The 24,165-nt window shown below is 37.2% G+C and overlaps 1 protein-coding gene and 2 non-coding genes across 4 annotated transcripts; all 3 read left to right on the top strand.

Moving 5' to 3' along the window:
• The first annotated feature begins 8,958 nt into the window (after positions 1-8,958).
• Positions 8,959-9,067, top strand: LOC114207583 (U6 spliceosomal RNA). The gene has a single exon (XR_003608883.1). It is a non-coding gene; the product is annotated as a U6 spliceosomal RNA (small nuclear RNA).
• A 254-nt stretch (positions 9,068-9,321) lies between these two features.
• Positions 9,322-9,472, top strand: LOC114207589 (small nucleolar RNA SNORA62/SNORA6 family). The gene has a single exon (XR_003608887.1). It is a non-coding gene; the product is annotated as a small nucleolar RNA SNORA62/SNORA6 family (small nucleolar RNA).
• A 2,370-nt stretch (positions 9,473-11,842) lies between these two features.
• Positions 11,843-15,132, top strand: LOC148163070 (SH3 domain-binding glutamic acid-rich-like protein 3). Of its 2 annotated transcripts, none has more exons than XM_088028980.1 (3): positions 11,843-11,890; positions 14,398-14,571; positions 15,067-15,132. In XM_088028980.1, exons 1-3 carry the CDS (start codon positions 11,843-11,845, stop codon positions 15,130-15,132), a joined length of 288 nt encoding a protein of 95 aa, XP_087885106.1. The 2 variants fall into 2 exon arrangements, with proteins under 2 accessions (XP_087885106.1, XP_087885107.1); XM_088028981.1 differs by having other exon boundaries at positions 14,398-14,565.
• Positions 15,133-24,165: the final 9,033 nt, after the last annotated feature.

Genomic DNA, 24,165 nt, shown 5'->3' on the forward strand with positions numbered 1-24,165 from the left:
ACAGCCTAGCTGGGTAAAGTATTCTTGGTTGCACATTCTTCTCATTTAGTACCCTGAATATGTCTTGTCAGCCCCTTCTGGCTTGCCAGGTCTCTGTGGATAAGTCTGATGTTATTCTGATGTTCCTACCTCCAAAGATAAGTAATCTCTTCCCCCTAGCTGCTCTCAATATAGCTTCCTTGGCTCTAAGATTTGTAAGCTTCACTATTATATGGCAGGGCATTGATGTCTTTTCATTGATTTTGGGAGGGGTCCTCTCTCATTCTTGGACATGAATGCTTGTTTCCTTCCCCAGATTATGGAAGTTCTCAGGTATGATTTGCTCAAATATACCGTCTAGCCTTCTCTGTCTCTCCACCTCCTCAGGGATCCCAATAATTCTGACACTGGATCATTTCATGGCATCACTGATTTCTCTAAGTCCATTTTCATGGTCTACTAGCTGCCTATCCCTGTCTTGCTCAGCTTCCTTCTTTCCTTTAAGCTTATTCTCTAGATCAGTAATTCGTTCTTCTACTTCATTTATCCTGGCTGTGAGAGTATCTAGTTTGGACTGCATATCATTCATAGCATTTTTAAGTTTGCCCTGACTTGATCTCATTTCTGCTCTTAGAGATTCTATATTGTCACTAATGCTTTTTTCAAGCCTATCTATTGACTTCATGATTGTTATCCTGAATTCTATCTCTGACATCTTGCTTATATCCATATCCATTAGTTTTGTGGCAGGCGACATTGTCTCAGGTTCTTTTATTTTTTTGGGAGTTCCTCCTCCTAGTCATTCTGTCAAAAGACGTGAGACAAATAAATGGATTCCCAAATATCAACAACAACCCAAACAAAATGCATTCTAAAAACAATCTGAAGTGGTTGAAAGCTACCACAGACCAAAGCCAAGATGATCCAAAACAATAAAAAAGGGGGGGTATTATAATCTCTCAGTGTGGACAAAGCAGGGTGATCTGCCTGTTCCTGACTGATTTTTGCTGTCTTTATTTGAAGACACTATATCCCCAAATTCCAAAGAAATCAGAATATATATTCATATATACCAAGATAAAATTGAATACAGTGAAAAATGAGTTAATATGGGGCATAAATCTAGAAAACATAGTTGCAAAAAAATAAAGGTTAAAAAATGACTTAAAAACATGTTGGGAAATAAGAATCTATTTGAAACGGGAACAGGATAAGGAAAAAAAAGAAAGAATAAGAAAAGAAACAAAAAAGAAATGTTAAATTTTAGCCTGAAATATAAGCGAATTGTGAGGGAATACATGGAGCTCCCTATATTATTTTCCCCTGGTGCTAGAGTTTTACAGTCCTGTGGGAAATAAGCTTGTCATTCACCTGTTCTTCCAGTCTGTCTTCTTGGGGAGAGGCCTGCTGCTCAGCTTCTCAGGTGTCTTTGCTTGGGTGGAATTGCCCCACACCTTATCAGGGGGATGGGTTTAATGTGAGCCGGTGGGCTGTGTGGGTTTTTTTTTTTTTTTTTTTGGTGGCTTTCTGCTTCTCTTTAGAGGGTCAGAGCAAATATGGTCATGTGGGAATCTCTGGCCCAGAGCTGCAAGATTGTGGACCCTTTCTTCAATAAATCCTCCAGGTCAAACCGTCTCCACTTCTTTGTGTACCAGACTCCACAGACTCTCACTATTCATGCCCATTGCACCTCTCCTGGGGGAGTTATGGGGACTCAGGAGCATCTCTGCACTTTTTGACTTTGCAAATTCTAGTGGTTGTGGGCTCACGCATTGCACCCTCTTCTGCAGCTCCCAAGTCATGGCTGGGTTCTGCCCCAGTGTCCCTTTGGTGGTCACACCGCCCTGAGAGCTGTTGCCCAGTCATGGGTGCATCCTCTTTGTACGCCAAACAGCTGAATCCTGCAGCTCCTGCCTGCCGCTCCTCTCCCAGGGGAGTTAAAGGGACCTGCAAGCATCTCTGCCCTTTGTGCCTTTGCAATTGCTAGGGGCCCTGGGCTCAGGTGTACACCCTTTTCCTCAGCTCCCAGGTCATGCTAGATGCTGCCCCAGTGTCCTTTCATGTCCTTTCACACTGCCCTAAGAGTTGTTTCCCTGTCTTGGGCACAAGTTGTTTTATATCTCCCCCAGGATGTTAAACAGCTTGCAACTTCTAGTCCTTTTCATGGTGGTCAGGCAGAGAGTGGTCTCGCTACTGGCTCAGCTTGAAGCTGATCATAACCAGTCTCCCCGCTCCAGTACTTGGACACTCTATCGATTCAGGCTCTCTCCTTCTTTCTGAGACTCCTGGAATCCTGAGATCACAATGATCCACCTAGAATTCTGCCCTATCTATTGCCTGTGCCCTTTTCAGAAAGGGGTGCCTCTCACTAGAACAGATTTCCAAGGGTCCCGATTTTTTCCTCTGGTGCTATATAACTTTCTGGTGGACAGCTTATGGAGGCTCCCTCCCCCTTCCATTTATCTTCCTATGTTTCCTCCGAAGATTCAAGCTTCCACGCCTCCTACCTTGTAAAAAGTAGTCATTTTTCTGCTTGTAGAGATCCAGATAAGTCTTCTTACATCTCAGGTTGAATTTGTTTATGTTCAGAATGGTTTGATAGATATCCAACTAAATTCGAGGTACCAGTTAAACAAGGTCCCCTACTCTGCTGCCATCTTAGATACTAGTTGTATGACTTAGGGCAGTTTACTTAACCTTTGTGAACTTCCATTCCTTTCTCTTCAAAATAAGGTTTAGTGTTTATTTCAAAATCATTTGCCATGCATTTTATGTACACCTGTTATGCTATGCAGGCATAGAACTAGATGCTGCAGATGTGAGGAGTAACACTGATTCCTTTTTATCACAGAGCTTGTGCTTTAGTGGGAGAAACAAGCATGCAGACAAGTAATGTCTTTAGAATATAATAGGCGAGTTTCACTCAACAATAGGTATAGAACTGACAGTTAACTATTGTGTTTCCTGCTAGGCACTTCCAATATATGGTTGGCTTTTGTGGTACCAACTAATGGGACATACAAATTTTAAAAACTCAATTCTAATGTAGTGTGATTAGTGATTGAAGAAGTACATGATACCAAGGAGCACAGAATCAAGGTACTTAGCCCAGACTAAGAAAAGAAAGAAGACAAATAAGACTTCCTAGAAGGAAAAAATCTGAGCTGAGACCCAAAGGAAGAAAATTTGAAGATAGTTTGACAAAAAGTAATGAGTGTCAATGGCAAAACAAAATAGAGACATCAACAACTACAGAAAGATCATAGCAAATTGCAGGAATTTAAAAAGAAAAGTGTGAAATAAAGGAGGGGTGACTGTGTGGCTCAGTTGGTTAATTATCTGACTCTTGATTTCAGCTCAGGTCATGATCTCAGGGTTGTGAGATCTGGCTCCATATCAGGCTCCACACTGGGTGTAGAGTCTGCTTAAGATTCTCTCTCTCCCTCTACCCTTCCCCCATCTCCCACTCTTAAAAAAAAAGTGTGACTTCATTAAAAGTGAGAGACATGAATAGAAACAAAGAGACCCATTGGGAGATGATGGTAACCTGAAAAAGAGACATTACAATGAAAACATAAGGTTGACAAATTAGAAAGATTAGAAATAAAAACTGCTACTACTCTTAGGCTGAGGAGACAAAAAGAGGAAATGGAAACTTATCTCAGTGGTCAGAATCACCTGAAAGAAACTGGAACATTAACAAGCACTTTCAGTAGGAGCCAGAGTCATGAAGAACTCCTGCCAGAGATACGACCAAAGGAGATAAGAGGCAGAGAAATATTCTGGCTTCTCCTTTCTTCTCACTATCCAAACTCCTATCAGTACCTACAGTTAGATGAGTCCACCAGGAAGCCAGCTGAGGGGAGCCTGAGAAATACAGCATGGTGGAGTCAACCCCTTGGTAAACACAGCAAAGCAAGCAAATGTCAAAGGAATGAATCAAACAGTAAATAGGTCCAAGATTGGCACACAGTCCTAATACTGTATTACTATCTTAGCTGCATGTAAGAGAAGTACAGGGGAAAAGAGAGAAGGAAAGAGAAGACATCCCCAAAAGAAGAAACACATAAGGAAGAAGTGAGTGTTCAATTTCTTCACTTTTCAGAACAGAAGAGGCCTAAGTGTACCCACAAATACACTGAAATCTTTCTTTCTGCACCCAATCAGTCAAGAATATGATATATCCTATCAGAATGTGTGGCTTACCACAGCAGTGATTTGCAAACAAAGATTTTTATTTATTTTTTTTAAATTTATTTGAGAGAGAGAGAATGAGCAGGGAGAGCAGCAGAGGGAGAGGGAGAAGCAGGGAGCCTGATGCAGAGCTCAATCCCAGGATACTGGGATCATGACCTGAGCTGAAGGCAGATGCCCAATCAACTGAGCTACCCAGGTGCCCCTCAAAGTGGAATTGTTAAATCCAGCTATATGTTTATTAACAAGAGATAAACTTCAAATATAAGTTGCAAAATATAGAAAAAAAATAAACAGGGCAAGTTTATTTGAAAATGAAATAAATACAGCAATATTAATATCAGACAAAAAAAGATCTTAAGGAGAAACTATCAGATATAGGGTAGAAGCTGACACTGATACTAGGGGACCTGAAATGCTCTCATTATTCTCTGGATAGGATGGGAGCTTAAAGGAAGCCAGAATAATACATGGAATTCTGGCCAAGTCCATCTGACAATGGGTCCAAATGTTCCATGGACCTACCACGTGACCACATTTACCCAGTCCCTGGGTAAAAACTAGGTTGGAATACTCAACATCTGACAGAAACCTTATATGGTATCCCATTCCAATAAAAATGCAATACAGGAACTGGTGGTCTTTTTGAATATTGGAGGCCATATTATATATATAATACTGAAATACTGTCTTTACCCACTTATAAAGAGATTAAAAAAGCACAGTTTTTAAAATGTTTTTATTTCAATTACAGTTAGTTAACATACAGTGTTATATTAGTTTCAGGTGTATAATGTAGTGATTCAACACTTCCATACATTACCTGGTGCTCATCACAAGTGCATTCCTTAATCCCCATCACTTATTTAATCCATCTCCCCACCCAACTCCATGCTGGTAACTATCAGTTTGTTCTCTGTAGTCAAGACTCTGTTTCTTGGTTTGCCTCTCTCTTTTTTTGTCCCTTTGCTCATTTATTTTTTTTCTTACATTTCACATATGGGTGAAATATATGGTATTTGTCTTTCTCGGATCATTTCACTTAGCATAATACTCTCTTAGCTCCATCCATGTCATTACAAATGGCAAGATTTAATTCTTTTTTATGACTGAGTATATGTACATGCTACATCTTCTTTACCATTCATCTATCAGTGGACACCTGGGCTATTTCTATGATTTGGATTTTGTAGATAATGCTGTTATAAACATCCGAGTGCATGTACCCCTTTGAACTAGTATTTTTGTATTTTGGGGGTAAATACCTAGTAGTACAATTGTTAGATCATAAGGTAGTTTTATTGACTTTTTGAGGAAACTCTATTCCCTTTTCCAGAGTGGCTGCACCAGTTTGTGCTCCCCCCAACAATGCAAGAGGGTTCCCCTTTCTCCACATCTTTGAAAACATCTGTTGTTTCTTGTGTTGTTGATTTTAGCCATTCTGACAGGTAAGAGGTGGTAGATATAGTAGTTTTGATTTGCATTTCCCTGATGATAAGTGATGTTGAGCATCTTTTCCTGTGCCAGCTGTCTGTATGTCTTCTTTGGAAAAATGTCTATTCATGTCTTCTGCCCATATTTTAATTGGATCATTCAGTTTTTGGGTGTTGAGTTTTATAAGCTCTTTATATATTTTGGATACTAACCCTTTATTGGAGATGCCATTTGCAAATATCTCTTCCCAATCAGTAGGTTGCTTTTTAGTTTTGGTGATTATTTCCTTCTCTGTGCAGAAGCTTTTTATTTATTTGTTAGTTTGTTTATTTATATCATTTTTTAGAGAGGGTAGAGAGATGGGGGAAGGGTAGAGGGACAGGGAGAGAGAGAATCTTGAGGGCTCAATCTCACAACCCTGAGATCATGACCTGAGCTAAAATCAAGAGTTGGACACTTAATCCACGGAGCCACACAGGCGTCTCAAAGCTTTTTATTTTGATGCAGTCCCAAAAGTTTATTTTTCATTTTGTTTTCTTTGTCTCAGGATACATATCTAGAAAGAAGTTTCTACAGCCAATGTCAAAGAGGTTACTGTCTGTGTTCTCTTCTAGGATTTTTATGTTTTAGGTTTCATATGAGGTCTTTCATCCATTTGGAATTTCATTTTGTGTATGGTGTAAGAAAGTGGTCTAGCTCCATTCTTTTGCATGTTGCTGTCTAGTTTTCCCAACACCATTTGTAGAAGAGATTGTCCTTAGCCCATTGCATATTCTTTCCTGCTTCTTTGAAGATTAATTGGACATATAGATGTAGGTTTGTTTCTGGGTTTTCTATTGTGTTCCTTTGATCTATGTTTCTATTTTTGTGCCAGTACTATACTGTTTTGATCACTTTATAATATAACTTGATGTCCAGAATTGTGATGCCTCCAGCTTTGCTTTTCTTTTTCAAGATTGCTTTGGCTATTTGGAGTCTTTTGTGGTTCCATACAAACTTTAGGATTGTTTGTTCTACCTCTGTGAAAAGTGCTGGTGGTATTTTGATAGGGAATGCAAATGTGTAGATTGCTTTGGGCAGTATAGACATTTTAACAATATTTGTTCTTGGCTTGGAATGTCTTTCCATTTCTTTGTGTTATCTTCAATTTCTTTAACAAATGTTTTATAGTTTTTAGAGTAGAGGTCTTTCACCTCTTTGATTAGGTTTATTTTTAGGTAACTTATGGGTTTTGGTGCAATTATAAATGGTGTTGATTCCTAAATTTCTCTTTCTGCTGCTTCATTACTGGTGTATATAAATGCAACAGATTTCTGTATGTTGATTTTGTATACTGCAACTTTACTGAATTCATGTATTAGTTGTAGCAGTGTTTTGGTGGAATCTTTCAGGTTTTCTATATATAGTATCATGTCATCTGCAAATAGTGAAAGTTTGACTTCTTCCTTGCTGATTGGGATGTATTTTATTTATTTATTTATTTATTTATTTATTTATTTTGTATTTTATTTATTTTTGTTGTCTGATTGCTGAGGCTAGGACTTCCAGTACTATGTTAAATAACAGTGGTGAGAGTAGACATCCCTGTCTTGTTCCTGACCATGGAGAAAAAGCTCTCAGTTTTTCCCATTGAGGATGATGTTAGCTGTGGGTTTTTCATATGTGGCCTTTATGATGTTGAGGTATATTCATTCAAAACCTACTTTGTTGAGGGTTTTTATTATGAGTGGATGTTGTACTTTGTCAAGTGCTTTTTCTGCATCTGTTGAAATGATCATATGGTTCTCATCTTTTCTTTTATTAATGTGATGTATCACGTTGATTGGTTTGTGAATATTGAACCACGTTTGCAACCCAGGGATAAATCCCACTTGGTCATGGTGAACAATTTTTTCAAATATATTGTTGGATTCATTTTGCTAGTATTTTATTGAGAATTTTTGCATCTGTTTTTCTCAGGGATATTGGACTTTTGTTGTCTTTTTTTTAGTGGTGTCTTTATTTGGTTTTGGGATCAGGATAATGCTGGTTTCATAGAATGATTTTAGAAGTTTCTCTTCCTTTTCTATTTCTTGGACTAGTTTGAGAAAAATAGGTATTAATTCTTCTTAACTACCCTACTATCCAGATTTGCACTGCTAGATATTTACCCAAAGAATACAAAAATACTATTTCAATGGGATATGTACACCCCGATGTTTATAGTAGCATTATCTACAATAGCCAAATCATGGAAAAAGCCCTAGTGTCCATGTATTGATGAATGTATAAAGAAGATGTGATATCTAGGGACACCTGGGTGGCTCAGGCAGTTAAGTGTCTGCCTTCAGGTTAGGTCATGATCCCCAGTGTCCTGGGATTGAGTCCCATATTGGGCTCCTTGCTCAGCAGGGACCCTGCTTCTCCCTCTGCCTGCTGCTCCCTCTGCTTGTGCCCTCTCTCTCTGATAAATGAATAAAGTCTTTTCTTAAAAAAAGAAGATGTGTTATGTATATGTATATGTATGTGTATATGCAGACATAATGGAATGTTACTGAGCCATAAGAAAGAATTAAATACTGCCTTTTGGAAGAACATGGATGAAGCTAGAGAGTATTGTGCTAAGTGAAATAAGTCAGAGAAAGACAAATACCATATTATTTCACACATATGTGGAATTTAAGGAAAAAAAAACAAGCAAAGGGACAAAATAGAGAGGCAAACCAAGAAACTGACTCTTAACTACAGAGAACAAACTGATGGTTACGAGAATAGAGGTGGGTGTGCGGGGATGTGTTAAATAGGTGATGGGGATTAAGGAATACACTTGTTGTCATGAGTACTAAATGTTGTATGGATGTGTTAATCAGTATATTGTACACCTGAAACTAATATTCACTGTGTATTAACTAACTGGAATTGAAATAAAAATGTAAGAAAACATAGGCTATTATTTCCACTTTACAAAGGAAACAAAGACAGAAAAATGTTATATACTTGTTGAAGTTCACAATTCTAGTAAGTGTTTAAACTAGGATTTGAACCAGGCAATTGGATTTAGACCCCATGCTCTTAATCAGTACACTGTATTTCCTTTATCTGTACTAATGGAATGCAATTTGCAGAACAATATATACAATATGATTCCATCATGTATTGAGTGTGTAGTATGTGTCAGACAACTTTCTAATACTTTACATACACTAATTTAACCACCATAGCATCTCTATAAAACAAATATTGTAATTTCTATTTCATCTATGATAAAACAGAGGCACAGAGAAGTTAGGTATGATGCTCTATATTACACAGTTGTAAGTAGTATAGTCTGGGTTTGAACCCAGGCAGTCTTGCTTCAAAGCATGTTTACTTGTACTCACTTCAACAGCACATACACTAAAATTGGAACAATACAGAGAAGATTTTACCATGGCCCCTGTGCAAGGATGACATGCAAATTCATGAAGCATTCTATATATTTGTTTAAAAGCAGCCTTTGTACTTAACTTCCTATTATAAGTGACTTCTTCTTTTATAACTGACTTAATAAATGTCATCATGTTTGTGAAAAAATGATACAGATGAAAATGTTAATAGCAGTTTCCTCTGGGAGGAAGCTTGCAGAGAGAAGGTGAAGATGTAATTTTACTTTTTACTCTCTATATTTTTGTATGGTCTGACTTCTACAATGTTCATGAATTCATGTATTATTTGCATGATCAAAAATAAATAAGTCATGCACATTGTTAGAGCTTGGAGCTGAGGCCACTAGCTGGCTGATGAACTCACAAATGTACATAGTATGCTACATGAGGGGCAAGTCTTTCACTAACACAAGGGTCTTTGGCCCAATGAGTGGAATTTGATAGTAATTCTTGCTATAAGTAAAAAGATAAAAATAAAATAAAATAAATAAAAAATAAGTCACACACGTAAAAGGACAAGAAAAAATTTACTACCTTCTTTATAATATATTTTTTCCAAACTTTTAAGTGCCTGGTCCATTCTTTAGAATGATTTTGAACTCAGATACAAACTGTCAAAGTAGACTTGGAAGCATAAACAAAAATCTACATAGTTGATACTTTCAGCTATGATTATCAATAGAGTTCTTGTTTTACAAATAATTACTTCAAAATAATTATCACAAACATCCCATATAATAGGTTAATTCAAATTTTGTGTATCATACTAACCAATTTCTTTTAGGTTGTCAAAGACATCCTCTTGTAACAAATAGTGCATTAATTTAGCTTGGCACCCAAAGTAACAGCTCACAGCAAAACGAGAAAATAAGTCACAATCTCACACCAGAAAGATAATGAAAATAACTGTAAAAAGTAGGTCTTCTACCACTGCTACAACAAACGAATATTAAAAGAAAATGGAAATTGCAAATTGTCCCTAACCTAGACTCCTTCATTGGTTATGCCCCATCTCCTTTGCCTCTCTCACTCCTATATCCAAACTCTAGCAGTCTCCTGTCCTAAATATCTTTGCCTTTCACTACTGTCATTTTCATTTTTGTATTGCTGCAGCTGCTCCCAATCTTGCCCCTTTCAAATCCACTTGACATGTTAGATTGATCCACCTTTCACACCAATAGCTAAATCCTTCAGTGGTATCTAATCATCCATGGGTTAATAATAAAAGATATAATTTATTGAGTATCTCATAAGTGAAAGATGCTCTTAGGCAACATCTGCACTCATTTAATCTTCACAGTAAATCTCCAAGTTATGATTTCTTTTTTATAAAACAAGAAACAGCCTTGGAAAGACTAAAAGTCAAAATCTGATATGAAACCTGAAGGTTTATGTGTTTTTTTCCTGTTTTATTCCTCAGTTTCTATTCCTCCAACTTGCTCCCAAAGTTCCAATTACTACATTGCTTCATGACTGTTCCTTCTACCTAAACTTCTCCATTCTTACAATTTCCTGGCATACTACACATCTTTCAGATTTCTGATTAGCTCTCACTTCTTCAGGGATACCTGCCTTGACCCAGCTAGCCTGGTTTAGATTTCTCTACATTGCATTTACCTCACTTTATCAGATATCACTCTGAGTAACTTGAAGGTAAATGCTTTGTCTTATTCATATTGATGTGCTTGTTCCTAAACATCATGCAAGCTGTCTGACACTTATCATCAATAATAATTATTATCATTTTCTCAACTACTGACATATCAGATCATGTGCCAAATACTGTTACATACTCAATTCATTTAATCCTCACCATGATGTTGTCAGAAAGGCATCACCATTCACATTCTAATGATTGAGAAAATGGCATTCAGAAGGAAGTAACTTGCTAAAGATCCACAATTATTTAGATGTGGAACCATGGAATCCAAATTTGCCTAGCACAAAAACTGGTGCTGAGGTTCTTTAGTCCTTTACTGTCAATTTCCAGGGCTCATTTTTGACAAATCCAAAAAATCTTGTAATTATTATTGCTATCTTCAACTACTTCAAAATAAAGGCTAGAATAACGAGCTACAAATGTATTGAAGAGGAAATGGACATTAAAGCATGAGGTCATCTTTTTACACGGGATGGAGGGAGGAAGTGCTAGGAGAGTTAGCCTCTATTGCACCCACTATCACATAAACCAAAATGTCAACTCCCAGACAGAAAGCATGTTGTCCTCAAAAAGTGAGGGGCACCTGAGAGAGAAAGGAGGCACTTCCCTGGGCTAAGAAAAAACGCATCAAAGTTGCTTTGGTGGTCCCTTCCCTCCAAGTAAGCACTGGCACCATTTACTCTGTCCTTACAAACTTAGGCAATACAAATTTTACTTTACCTGTTTCTTTACTCATCACGTTGTATTTTGGTCATTTTGTTCCCCAGTGCCTCAGTCCCTCATTCTCAGCTGCTGTTGCCAGACACAAAAGCTCAAGCTTACCACCATTCCCAAGCAGGGAGATGGGAGAAGCAGGAAGAATATGGAGTCCATTAGTTCTTCCATCCGGTCCTCCCCTACACCTTGCAGATGAGGAGAGAAAAGGCCTTAACAGTTTAACACCCCAGAGTTCTTCCCCTCCCCCCAGGCCGGCAGTCACCAGGCAGCGGCTTCCTGCGCCACAAGGGCACGAGTTTCCCAGCCAATCCAGAGTGCCCAGGCCGATGGCCCTTAGCAACAGTCTTGGAAAAGGGCAGGGCCCAGCTTTGGGACTTTGCATAGCTCAGCCTGAAGCAGTAGCGAAGTGATTGATTCTGGGTTACTTCTCCAAAGTAGCCTTGTAGTGGAAATAATGAGCTCCATTAAAGTCTATTATACCAGCGTGTCAGGGTCCAGGGAGGTGAGTGAAAAGAAAAGGGCCTTAGAGGGCAAAAAAGACTAGAGTGAAGGCACTCTAGTCGGGGACTTCAGGGTTGTGCTAAGAGGTTACCATCCCCATATTGCCTTTCATTCTTCAGCATCCTCCTCTCAGGTTTTCAGGGATGCGGGGTACAGGGGAGAACAGAAAATGTGGTTATTGTCCTCACCCAGGTTGTGCTAGAAGAACTAACCGGTTTTGTTGGTCTGGGAGGTTTCTGGGTCCTGAGCTCAGCCAACTTAAGTATTTCTAATACATTTGCAGGTGTTTCAAATGGAAGAGATAAAGAACGCTGTTTTTTAGGATGTTTAGGATGGGAGATGGAAGAGATAACACTGTTTGGGATAGGAGAGGGAAAATGTCAGTGAGTAAATGGCCCAAATCCTCAGAGAAGACTGGTAGCCCCCAAAAAGCAAACTGGTAATTTCTAAGAAGAACATGTATTTGCATAGATCAGGCATGTCTTAGATTACAGTTTAGATAAATTATTTTGACCACGTTGTAGGAAATATTGTATAACAGTAGTTTCCAACAGCAATATATTGTAAGCCACATATGTAATCTTAAATTTTCTAGTAATGACTTAAAAAAAGATGAGATTAATTTTAATATACTTTACTTAACACAAAATATACAAAATTTTATCACTGCAACATATAATCAATATCTAAAAAGAGATTATATATATTATTTTCTTATTAAGTCCTCAAAGTCCAGTATGCATATTGTACTTACAGAGAATTTTATTTTGGACTAGCCACACTTCAGGTACTCAATAGTCTCATGTGGCTGGCTAATGGTTATCACATTAGACAGCTTAGCTATAGAAGGACCATTATATGGCTAAGAACCTCATTCTGCAAAAGTTTTGGAGAAGCATGAAAACCGAAGAATTTGGAATTGATTATAAATGGTTAACATTCATCACACTCCTTCTGTGTGTCAAGACACCATGATAGATGCAGGGAGCAATGAATGAGATTTGATCTCAGCCTAGAAAGAGTACATTGCTTTTGCAGAAAGCTTTATCAATTAGATTAGGGATTTCACCCAGATACTAAGAAACAACAATAACAAGAAGCAGTTTTAAAAAGAAAATTATGGGCCTTTTGACTATTTTTTTAACATTGTGATTTATGTATCAGATATAGTACTAAGAGTCTGTAGGAGGGAATGATTTAGAATCAACAAGGACCACAATGGATGCAGCAGAAGACTCACCCAACTCTTGGTCTGTTTTTCTCAAACTGTAACATGAAATTCATCTGGAGGGCTTGTTAAAACATTCCTGGGAGCCACTCCCAGATTCTGTAGTTTTGGGGTGGGATAAGGTTGGTGCTGCTGGTCTTATGAACCACATTCAGTCTAGCACTGGTCTAAGTAACTGTTCTCTTAATGAGGTTCCTCTGAGAAAGTTTTGAAAAAACACTATAAAAATGTGACAAATCACATGAACCATCGCAATTTTAAAAACTAATGAGCCTCAGAAAGTAGAAATGTTGCGTAATGGAATTTCAGAAACTTCTCAGCTATCAGTTGCAAATAGACAGGGTTTTCCACCCATGACTGGATTACATTTTTAAGTCATCAAACAAAAAGCTTTCTGCCATGCACCTTTGCAGAAATCATACTTGAATAAGCTGGGGTTTGTACTTGTCAAATTGCTTTCACATATGTTTTCTCATTCTAGTATCAGATATTTTATGTGACAAAATTGCCTAAGATTGTCATGTGAAAAATGTAGAAAACTCAAATTTTAAGATTTATTTTATAGTTATTAACAAAAAAATTGTAGTTATAAAATATGCTTAAAAGATAACCAATTATTACAATTTTACTTTAGCAGTAGTGTTTCAGAGGAAAAGACAATGTGGGGATATACAGTCTTTTAGCAGATAATACAAATCTTACAGTTCCTATAAGAGGATATAGGAAGAACTGGTGACTTTTATTCACTTACATTATTTATAAATCTTAATTGTCTGAAGTACTTTATTTTCTCATTCTGTGGATTTTATCTCTGTACTTAGGCCTTGTCTCTGATTATGGTTTAGAACATGTAGTATGTTCCTTCAAATGTAAAAACCTGGTATCATGTCCATTTCCTACCATAGATATTAGCATAAATTAATGTAATGATGAGTTGAAAAGTGTGCTTCAACTGTTAGCAGAATGTTCATACCACTTCATGTGCAGTATGAAATCAATATGGCAAATATTTATAGCCCATTAGAGATTTTTAGTTCCTACTGATACTTTACTGTATTTCTTCATATACATATTAAACATATTTACATATTACATATATACTATATATGTGTGTATGTGTTTATCATAAGAAAATTACCTAATTTTTGCTCCTCAAAGAAACATCACACCATTAAAAGCTATTCCTCTTCCATAGCATAATGAATGGGCAAAACAAAACATAAACCATTAGGGTCAGTTGATTAACATCATTCCATCTCTCTATATTTTTGTCTATCTAGGTGAAGCAGAGACAGGAAGAAGTTACCAGAATTTTAGATATTTACAAAATAAAGTATGAGTTAATAGATATTTCTGTCAGTTTGAAAGTACTTCAAGAAATGAGGATGAAAGTTTCCACCCCTAAGGCTCTACCACCTCAGATATTCAACGGTCAAGAATATTGTGGAGTAAGAGTAATGTCCATTTATTTTATTTTATTTTATTATTTTAATTTTCATGTCTTAAGGTCGTATGCATGGGGAAACAATACATTTATGGGCTGTGAGGGCCAGGGTTCTTCATTTATACAATAACTTAATTATGGTCCTGAAGATAAGGCAATGTGTACTTCATTATGAAAAAAAATCATAAAAGGAAAATATATCATGCTGCCTGTTTTGAGATACACAGTATTTTTCATCATACATTATAGTATGAAATGACTGATACCAGTGGGAATTTTTTTTTTTTTATCTAACTTAGCTGGCAGATGTTTGCAAAGGCCCAGACAAGATGATTAGCAAACTTACTAGACACTTGAACTTAATGATTTCATAAGTGGAAATAATCAGCATTGTTATTACAATTAATAATAACATTATTAATTATTAATAATTAACAATAATAATTAATATTAAAAAGTTAATAAAATTAACTTGTTATTACAAGTTAATTTTAATTCCTTTTAGGATTTTGAAATGTTTCACAAGGCAAAGGAAAACAAAGAGATTCTGAAATTCCTGAAGATGGAATGAATGTGCAGTGATGATACAAAAGATGTTTACTGAGATGGATTGGCAAATACTTCCATAAACATTGGTTACTTTTAATTATAACAATAGAAGTATTTCATTAAAGTTAATTGATATCTAGATTAATTTGCAATCACTAACATGGGGGCTTTTACAATTTCAATTTTGCATTAAAATTATTTCCTTTTTACAGAGTGAACATTTTATAAAGCTGTGTAAAAAATTATTAAATTTCTATCAAGATCAAATTTTCTTTTAAGTCACTAGTAGCTGTCAATTTATAGGCATGAAATAGACTTTTAGTGCAATTTTCAATTAACTTTCAGCTTTATTTTTAAATGTTTCTCAGTACACTTTTAAAGAGTTTATATACTGTACTGGGGCCATTTAAAGATTTTATTTATTTATTTTTGGAGAGAGAAAGAGGGAGCATCAATGGGCAGAGGCAGAGGGAGAGAGTATCTCAAGCAGACTCCATGCTAAGTGTGGAGCCTCACACGGGGCTCAATCTCACAACCCTGAGATCATGACCTGAGCTGAAATCAGTTGGAAGCTTAACTGAGTGAGCCACCCAGGCGCCTCTATTTTAAAAAAGAAAAGAAAAAAGCATATCACTGGGCCCCATTCTAAGTTTTCCTAAATGGAAATTGGGGAGAGAATAGGAATTTGGATTTTAACAGATTTCTCAGGTAATTTTTTTTTTTTGTACACAAAAGTCTGGGAAATGATATTAAAGAATAACAGCTTCAGGTCACTCGTCTCTTTACCCCCACCGTTGATATAAAATGGCAGTCTTCTTCCAAATTACTCTACCTGTGATTTCTATCTTGTTGCATTGCACCCCCATCCACTCAAACCCCAAGACAAAAAGCTGGGATTCGTCTATAATATCACCCACTCCCTCACTCTCATATGCAATCAATTACCAAACCCTACATGAGCTAGTCTTAATATCCCAGTTACCCCACAATTCTCTAGCTTTCCAGCTATTTACCTTTGTTCATGGCCTCATCACTCTTGCCTGTACTATTGCAGTAATATCTTAACTCCCTACTTACAGTTTTACTATTCTAATACCTGCCCTCTGCTCTTAAATCAGTCCTTTTCAACCTTTACTGAACTTTGTAAGGATCCCGAGGAACTTGAAAAACCATAATTTCTGGATCCTATCTTTCTTGCTTTCTTTCTTTCTCTTTCTTTCTTTCTTTCTCTCTCTCTCTCTCTCTCTTTCTTTCTTTCTTTCTTTCTTTCTTTCTTTCTTTCTTTCTTTCTTTCTTCTTTCTTTCTTTCTTCTTTCTTTCTTTCTTTCTTTCTTTTTCTTTCTTTCTTTCTTTCCTATTTCATTTTTTCATTTAAATTTTAATTAGTTAACATCCAGTGCAACATTGGTTTCTGGAGTAGAACTCAGTGATTCATCACTTACATGCAATGCCCAATGCTCATTACAAAAAGTGCTTTCTTAAATACCCATCACCCATCTATCCCATTCCCCACCCACTTCCCTCCATCAACCCTGTTTTCTCTCTATCGTTAAGAGTCACTTATGACTTGTTTCCTTCCCATTTTTTTTCTTTTCCCCTTACCCATGTGTTCATCTATCTTCTTACTTAAATTCCACATAAGAGTGAGCTCATATAGTATTTGCCTTTCTCTGACTGATGTATTTCACTTCGCATTATACTCTAACTCTGTCCCTGTCTTTGTAAAAGGCAAGATTTCATTCTTCTTTATGGCTGAATAATAACACATACAAACACATCTTTGTGTGTCTGTGTGTGTTTTTTGTATCTCTGTTTTATTTTTTTAATTTTATTTTATTATATTAGTCACCATATAATACATCAGTAGTTTTTTTTTTCTCCTCTTTTCTTATTATGTTACGTTACCATACAGTACATCATGAGTTTTTGATGTAGTGTTCCATGATTCATTGTTTGCATATAACACCCAGTGCTACATGTAGTACATGCCCTCTTTAATACCCATCACCAGGCTAACCTATCCCCCCACCCCCCCTTCCCCTCTAGAACCCTCAGTTTGTTTCTCAGAGTCCATAGTCTCTCATGGTTCGTCTCCTCCTCCGATTTCCACCCTTGCATTTTTCCCTTCCTGCTATCTTCTTCTTATTATTTTTCTTTTCTTTTTTTTTAACATATAATATATTATTAGTTTCAGAGGTACAGGTCTGTGATTCAACAGTCTTGCACAATTCACAGTGCTCACCATAGCACATACCCTTCCCAATGCCTATCACCCAGCCACCCCATCCCTCCCACCCCCCACCACTCCAGCAACACTCAGTTTGTTTCCTGAGATTAAGAATTCCTCATATCAGCGAGGTCATATGATACATGTCTTTCTCTGACTGACTTATTTTGCTCAGCGTAATACCCTTCAGTTCTATCCATGCCGCTGCAAGTGGCAAGATTTCATTCTCTTTGATGGCTCCATAATATCATAATATTCCATTTTATATACCACATCTTCTTTATCTATTCATCTATCAATGGACATCTTGGCTCTTTCCATACTTTGGCTATTGTGGACATTGCTGCTATAAACATCGGGGTACACGTAACACTTCAGATCCCTACATTTGTATCTTTGGGGTAAATACTCAGTAGTGAAATTGCTTTGTAGTATGGTAGCTCTATTTTCAACGTTTTGAGGAACCTCCATACTGTTTTCCAGAGTGGCTGCACCAGATTGCGTTCCCACCAACAGTGAAGGAGGGTTCCCCTTTCTCTGCATCCCTGCCAACATCTGTCCTTTCCTGACTTGTTAATTTTAGCCATTCTGGCTCGTGAGAGGCAGTATCTCATTGAGGTTTTGATTTGGATTTCCCTGATGCCGAGCGATGTTGAGCAATTTTTCATGTGTCTGTTGGCCATTTGGATGTCTTCTTTGGAAAAATGTCTGTTCGTGTCTTCTGCCCATTTCTTGATTGCAACATTTGTTCTTTGGGTGTTGAGTTTAAGAAGTTCTTTATAAATTTTGGATACTAGCCCTTATTCTGATATGTCATTTGCAAATATCTTCTCCCATTTTGTCGGTTGTCTTTTGGTATTGTTAACTGTTTCCTTTGCTGTGCAAAAAATTTTTATCTTGATGAGGTCCCAATAGTTCATTTTTGTCCTTGCTTCCCTTGCCTTTGGTGATGTTTCTAGGAAGAAGTTGCTGCGGCTGAGGTCAAAGAGGTTGCTGCCTGTGTTCTCCTTTAGGATTTTGATGGACTCCTGTCTCACATTTAGGACTTTCAACCATGTTGAGTCTATTTTTGTGTGTGGTGTAAGGAACTGGTCCAGTTTCATTCTTCTACATGTGGCTGTCCAATTTTCCCAACACCATTTGTTGAAGAGACTGCCTTTTTGCCATTGTACATTCTTTCCTGCTTTGTCGAAGATTAGTTGACCAGAGAGTTGAGGGTCCCTTTCTGGGCTCTCGATTCTGTTCCACTGATCTATGTGTCTGTTTTTGTGCCAGTACCATACTGTCTTAATGATGACAGCTTTGTAATAGAGCTTGAAGTATAGAATTGTGATGCTGCCAGCTTTGCTTTTCTTTTTCAACATTCCTCTGGCTATTTGGGGTCTTTTCTGGTTCCAGACAAACTTTAGGATTCTTTGTTCCATTTCTTTGAAAAAAGTGGATGGTATTTTGATGGGGATTGCATTGAATGTGTGGATTGTTCTAGGTAGCATTGACATCTTCACAATATTGTTCTTCCAATTCATGAGCATGGAAAGTTTTTCCATTTCTTTGTGTCTTCCTCAATTTCTTTCATGAGTATTTTATAGTTTTCTGAGTACAGATTCTTTGCCTCTTTGGTTAGATTTATTCCTAGGTATCTTATGGTTTTGGGTGCAGTTATAAATGGGATGTGCTCCTTAATTTCTCTTTCTTCTGTCTTGTTGTTGGTGTATAGGAATGCCACTGATTTCTGTGCAATGATTTTATATCCTGCCACTTTACTGAATTCCTGTATGAGTTCTAGCAGTTTTGGGGTGGATTCTTTTGGGTTTCCACATAAAGTATCATATCATCTTCAAACAGTGAGAGTTTGACTTCTTCTTTGCCAATTTGAATGCCTTTTATTTCTTTTTGTTTTCTGATTGCTGTGGCCAGGACTTCTAATACTATGTTGAATAGCAGTGGTGATAGTGGACATCCTTGCTGTGTTCCTGACCTTAGGGGGAAAGCTCTCCATTTTTCCCCATTGAGAATGATATTTGCTGTGGGTTTTTCAGAGATGGCTTTTATGATATTGAAGTATGTACCCTCTATCCCTATACTCTGAACAGTTTTGATCAAGAAAGGATGCTGTACTTTGTCAAATGCTTTTTCTGCATCTATTGAGAGGATCATATGGTTCTTGTTATTTCTTTTGTTAATACATTGTATCACGGTGATTGATTTGCGGATGTTGAACCAAACTTGCAACCCAGGGATAAATTCCACTTGGTCGTGGTGAATAATCCTTTTAATGTACTGTTGGATCCTATTGGCTAGTATTTTGGTGAGAATTTTTGCATCCATGTTCATCAAGGATATTGGTCTGTAATTCTCCTTTTTGATGGGTTCTTTGTCTGGTTTGGGGATCAAGGTAATGCTGGCCTCAATAACGAGTTTGGAAGTTTTTCTTCCATTTCTATTTTTTGGAGCAGTTTCAGAAGAATAAGTATTAATTCTTCTTTAAATGTTTGGTAGAATTCCCCTGGGAAGCCATCTGGCCCTGGGCTTTTGTTTGTTGGGAGATTTTTGATGACTGCTTCAATTTCCTTTCTGGTTATAGGTCTGTTCAGGTTTTCTATTTTCTTCCTTGTTCAGTTTTGGTAGTTAATACATCTCTAGGAATGGATCCATTTCTTCCAGATTATCAAATTTGCTTGCATGTAGTTGTTCATAATATGTTCTTATAATTGTTGTATTTTTGGTGTTGGTTGTGATCTCTCCTCTTTCATTCATGATTTTATTTATTTGGGTCATTTCTCTTTTCTTTTTGATAAGTCTGGCTAGGGGCTTATCAATCTTGTTAATTCTTTCAAAGAACCAGCTCCTTGTTTCATTGATCTGTTCTACTGTTCTTTTGGTTTCTATTTCATTGATTTCTGTTCTGATTTTTATTATTTCCCTTCTCCTGCTGGGTTTAGGCATTATTTACTGTTTTCTCTCAAGCTCCTTTAGGTGTAGGGTTAGGTTGTGTATTTGAAACCTTTCTTGTTTCTTATTTTAGTTAGTTAATTAATTAATTATTATTATGTTATGTTAATCACCATACATTACATTATTAGTTTTTGTTGTAGTGTTCCATGATTCATTGTTTGCATATAACACCCAGTGCTCCATGCAGAATGTGCCCTTTTTAATACCCAACACCAGGCTAACCCATCCTCCCACCCCTCTCCCGTATAGAACCCTCAGTTTGTTTTTCAGAGTCCATAGTCTTTCATGGTTCGTCTCCCCCTCCGATTTCCCCTCCTTCATTTTTCCCTTCCTTCTCCTACTGTACTCCATGCTATTCCTTATGTTCCACAAATAAGTGAAACCATATGATAATTGAATTTTTCTGCTTGACTTATTTCACTTAGCATAATCTCCTCCAGTCCCATCCATGTTGATGCGAGTGTTGGGTCTTCATCTTTTCTGATGGTTGAGTAATATTCCATTGTATATATGGACCACATCTTCTTTATCCATTCATCTGGTGAAGGGCATCTTGGCTCTTTCCACAGTTTGGCTATTGCAGACATTGCTGCTATGAACATTGGGGTGCATATGGCCCTTGTTTTCACTACATCTGTGTCTTTGGTGTAAATACCCAGGTGTGCAATTGTTGGGTCATAAGGTAGCTCTATTTTTTAATTTCTTGAGGAACCTCCACATTGTTTCCCAAAGTGGCTGTACCTACTTGCATTCCCACAAACAGTGTAAGAAGGTTCCCCTTTCTCCACAACCTCTCCAACATTTGTTGTTTCTTGCCTTGTCAATTTTGCCATTCTAACTGGTGTAAGGTGGTATCTCAATGTGTTTTTTTTAAAGATTTTATTTATTTATTTGAAAGAGAGAGAATGAAAGGTCGAGAGCACAAGAGCGAAGAGGATCAGGGGGAAAAGCAGACTCCCTGCTGAGCGGGGAGCCCGATGCGGGACTCGATATCAGGACTCCAGGATCATGTCCTGAGCCGAAGGCAGTCACTCAACCAACTGAGCCACCCAGGCGCCCTCAATAGGGTTTTGATTTGAATTTCCCTGATGGCTAATGATTGTGAACATTTTTTCATGTGTCTGTTAGCCATTTGTATGTCTTCTTTGGAGAAGTGTCTGTTCATGTCTTCTGATCATTTTTTGACTAGAGTGTTTGTTTTTTGGGTGATGAGTTTGAGAAGTTCTTTATAGATCTTAGATATCAGCCCTTTATCTGTAGTGTCCTTTGCAAATATCTTCTCCCATTCTGTGGGTTGCTTCTTTGTTGTGTTTATTATTTCCTTTGCTGTGCAGAAGGTTTTCATCTTGATGAAGTCCCAAAAGTTCGTTTTTGCTTTTCCTTCACTAGCCTTTGGAGATGTCTCTTGAAAGAAATTGCTGTGGCTGATGTCCAAGAGGTTACTGCCTATGTTCTCTAGGATTTTGATGGATTCCTGTCTCACATTGAGGTCTTTCATCCATTTTGCGTTTATCTTTGTGTATGGTGTTAGAGAATGGTCGAGTTTCATTCTTCTGCATGTGGCTGTCCAATTTTCCCAGCACCATTTATTGAAGAGACTGTCTTTTTTTTTTCCATTGCATATGTTTTTCTTGCTTTGTCGAAGATTATTTGACATAGAGTTGAGGGTCCATATCTGGGTTCTCTATTCTGTTCCATTGGTCTATATGTCTGTTTTTTGTGCCAGTACCATGCTGTCTTGGTGATCACAGTTTTGTAATATAGCTTGAAATCAGGGAAGGTGATACCCCTAGCTTTGTTTTTCTTTTTCAACATTTCCTTGGTGATTCGGGGTCTTTTCCGATTCCATACACATTTTAGGATTGTTTATTCAAGCACTTTGAAAAGTGTCATTGTAATTTTGATCGGGATGGCATTGAAGGTGTACATTGCTCTGGGTAGCTTAGACATTTTAGCAATGTTTATTCTTCTAATCATGAGCCAGGAATGTCTTTCCATCTTTTTTTGTCTTCTTTAATTTCATTCATGAGTATTCTGTAGTTCCTTGAGTATAGATCCTTTACTTCTTTGGTTAGGTTTATTCAAGGTATCTTATGGTTTTTGGTGCTATTGTAATGGAATCGTTTCTTTAATTTCTCTTTCTACAGTGGCATTCTTAGTGTGTAAGAAAGCATCTGATTTCTGTGCATTGAGTTTATATCCTGCCACATTAGTGAATTGTTGTATGAGTCCTAGTAATTTGGGAGTGGAGTCTTTTGTGTTATCCACATAAAGTATCATGTCATCTGCGAAGAGAGAGAGTTTGACTTCTTCTTTGCCAATTTGAATACCTTTTATTTCTTTCTGTTGTCTGATTGCTGTTTCTAGGAATGTTAGTACTATGTTAAACAATATCGGCAAGACTGGGCATCCTTGTTGTGTTCCTGATCTTAAGGGAAAGGCATTCATCTTTTCCCCATTGAGGATGATATTCACTCTGGGTTTTTCATAGATGGATTTTATGAACTTGAGGAGTGTTCCTTCTATCCCAATACTCTGAAGAATTTTAATCAGGAAAGGATGCTGTATTTTGTCAAATGCTTTTTCTGCACCAATTAAGTAGACCGAATTGTTCTTTTCCCTCCTTTTATTTATGTGTTTTATCACATTCATAGATTTGTGAATGTTGAACCACCTTTGCAACCCAGGGAAAAAATCCACTTAGTCGTGGTGGATGATCCTTTTAATGTATTGTTGGATCCTATTATCTAGGATTTTGTTGAGGATTTTGGAATCCATATTCGTCAGGCATATCGGTTTGAAGTTATCTCTTTTGATGGAGTCTTTGCCTGGTTTGGGGATTAAGGTAATGCTGGCCTCATAGAATGGGTCTGGGTGCTTTCCTTCTGTTTCTATTTTTTGAAACAGCTTCAGTAGAATAGGTATTATTTCTTTTTTGAATATTCGGTAGAATTCCCCAGGGAATCCATCAGGCCCTGGACTCTTGTTTTTTGGGAGGTTTTTGATCACCTCTTCAATCTCATTACTGGTTATTGGCCTATTCAGGCTGTAGATTTCTTCCTGTTTCAGTCTTGGCAGTTTATAGGTTTCCAGAAGGCATCCATTTCTTCCACGTTGCTTAATTTATTGGCCTAGAGTTGTTGATAATAATTTCTAATAATTGTTTCTATTTCCTTTGTGTTAGTTGTGATTGGTCCTCTTTCATTCATAATTTTATTAATTTGGGTTATTTCTCTTTTCTTTTGGAAATATCTTGCCAGTGGTTTATCGATCTTATTAATTCTTTCAAGGAACCAGCTTCTAGTTTCATTGACCTGATCTACTGTGTTTCTGGTTTCTAATTCATTGATCTCTTCTCTAATCTTAATTATTTCTCTTCTAATGTGTGGCTTAGGCATCATTTGTTACTTTTTCTCAAGTTCTTTAAGGTGTAAAGTTGGTGAATTTGGGATTTTTCTATTTTTTTTGAGTGAGACTTGGATGGCTATGTATTTCCTTCTTAGGACTGCTTTGCAGTATCCCATAGGTTTTTGACCCATTGGTTTCCATGAATTGTTTAAGTTCTTCTTTGATTTCCTGGTTGACCCAAACATTCTTGAGCAGAGTGGTCTTTAGCTTCCAAGTGTTTGAATTTCTTCAAATTGTTTTCTTGTGATTGCATTCTGGCTTTAAAGCATTATGGTCTGAGAATACGCAGGGAATAATCTCAGTCTTATGGTATCGGTTGAGACCTGATTTGTGATCCATTATGTGGTCTATTCCAGTGAATGTTCCGTGTGCACTCAAGAAGAATGAGTATTCTGCTGTTTTAGGGTGGAATGTTCTGTATATATCTGTGAAGTCCATTTGGTCCAGTGTGTCATTTAGTGCTCT

The sequence above is a fragment of the Eumetopias jubatus genome, unplaced genomic scaffold, assembly GCF_037043125.1.
Source record: "Eumetopias jubatus isolate StellerSeaLion01/CBP00866 unplaced genomic scaffold, mEumJub1_p1.0 scaffold_11, whole genome shotgun sequence".
NCBI classification, from domain to species: Eukaryota; Metazoa; Chordata; class Mammalia; order Carnivora; family Otariidae; genus Eumetopias; species Eumetopias jubatus.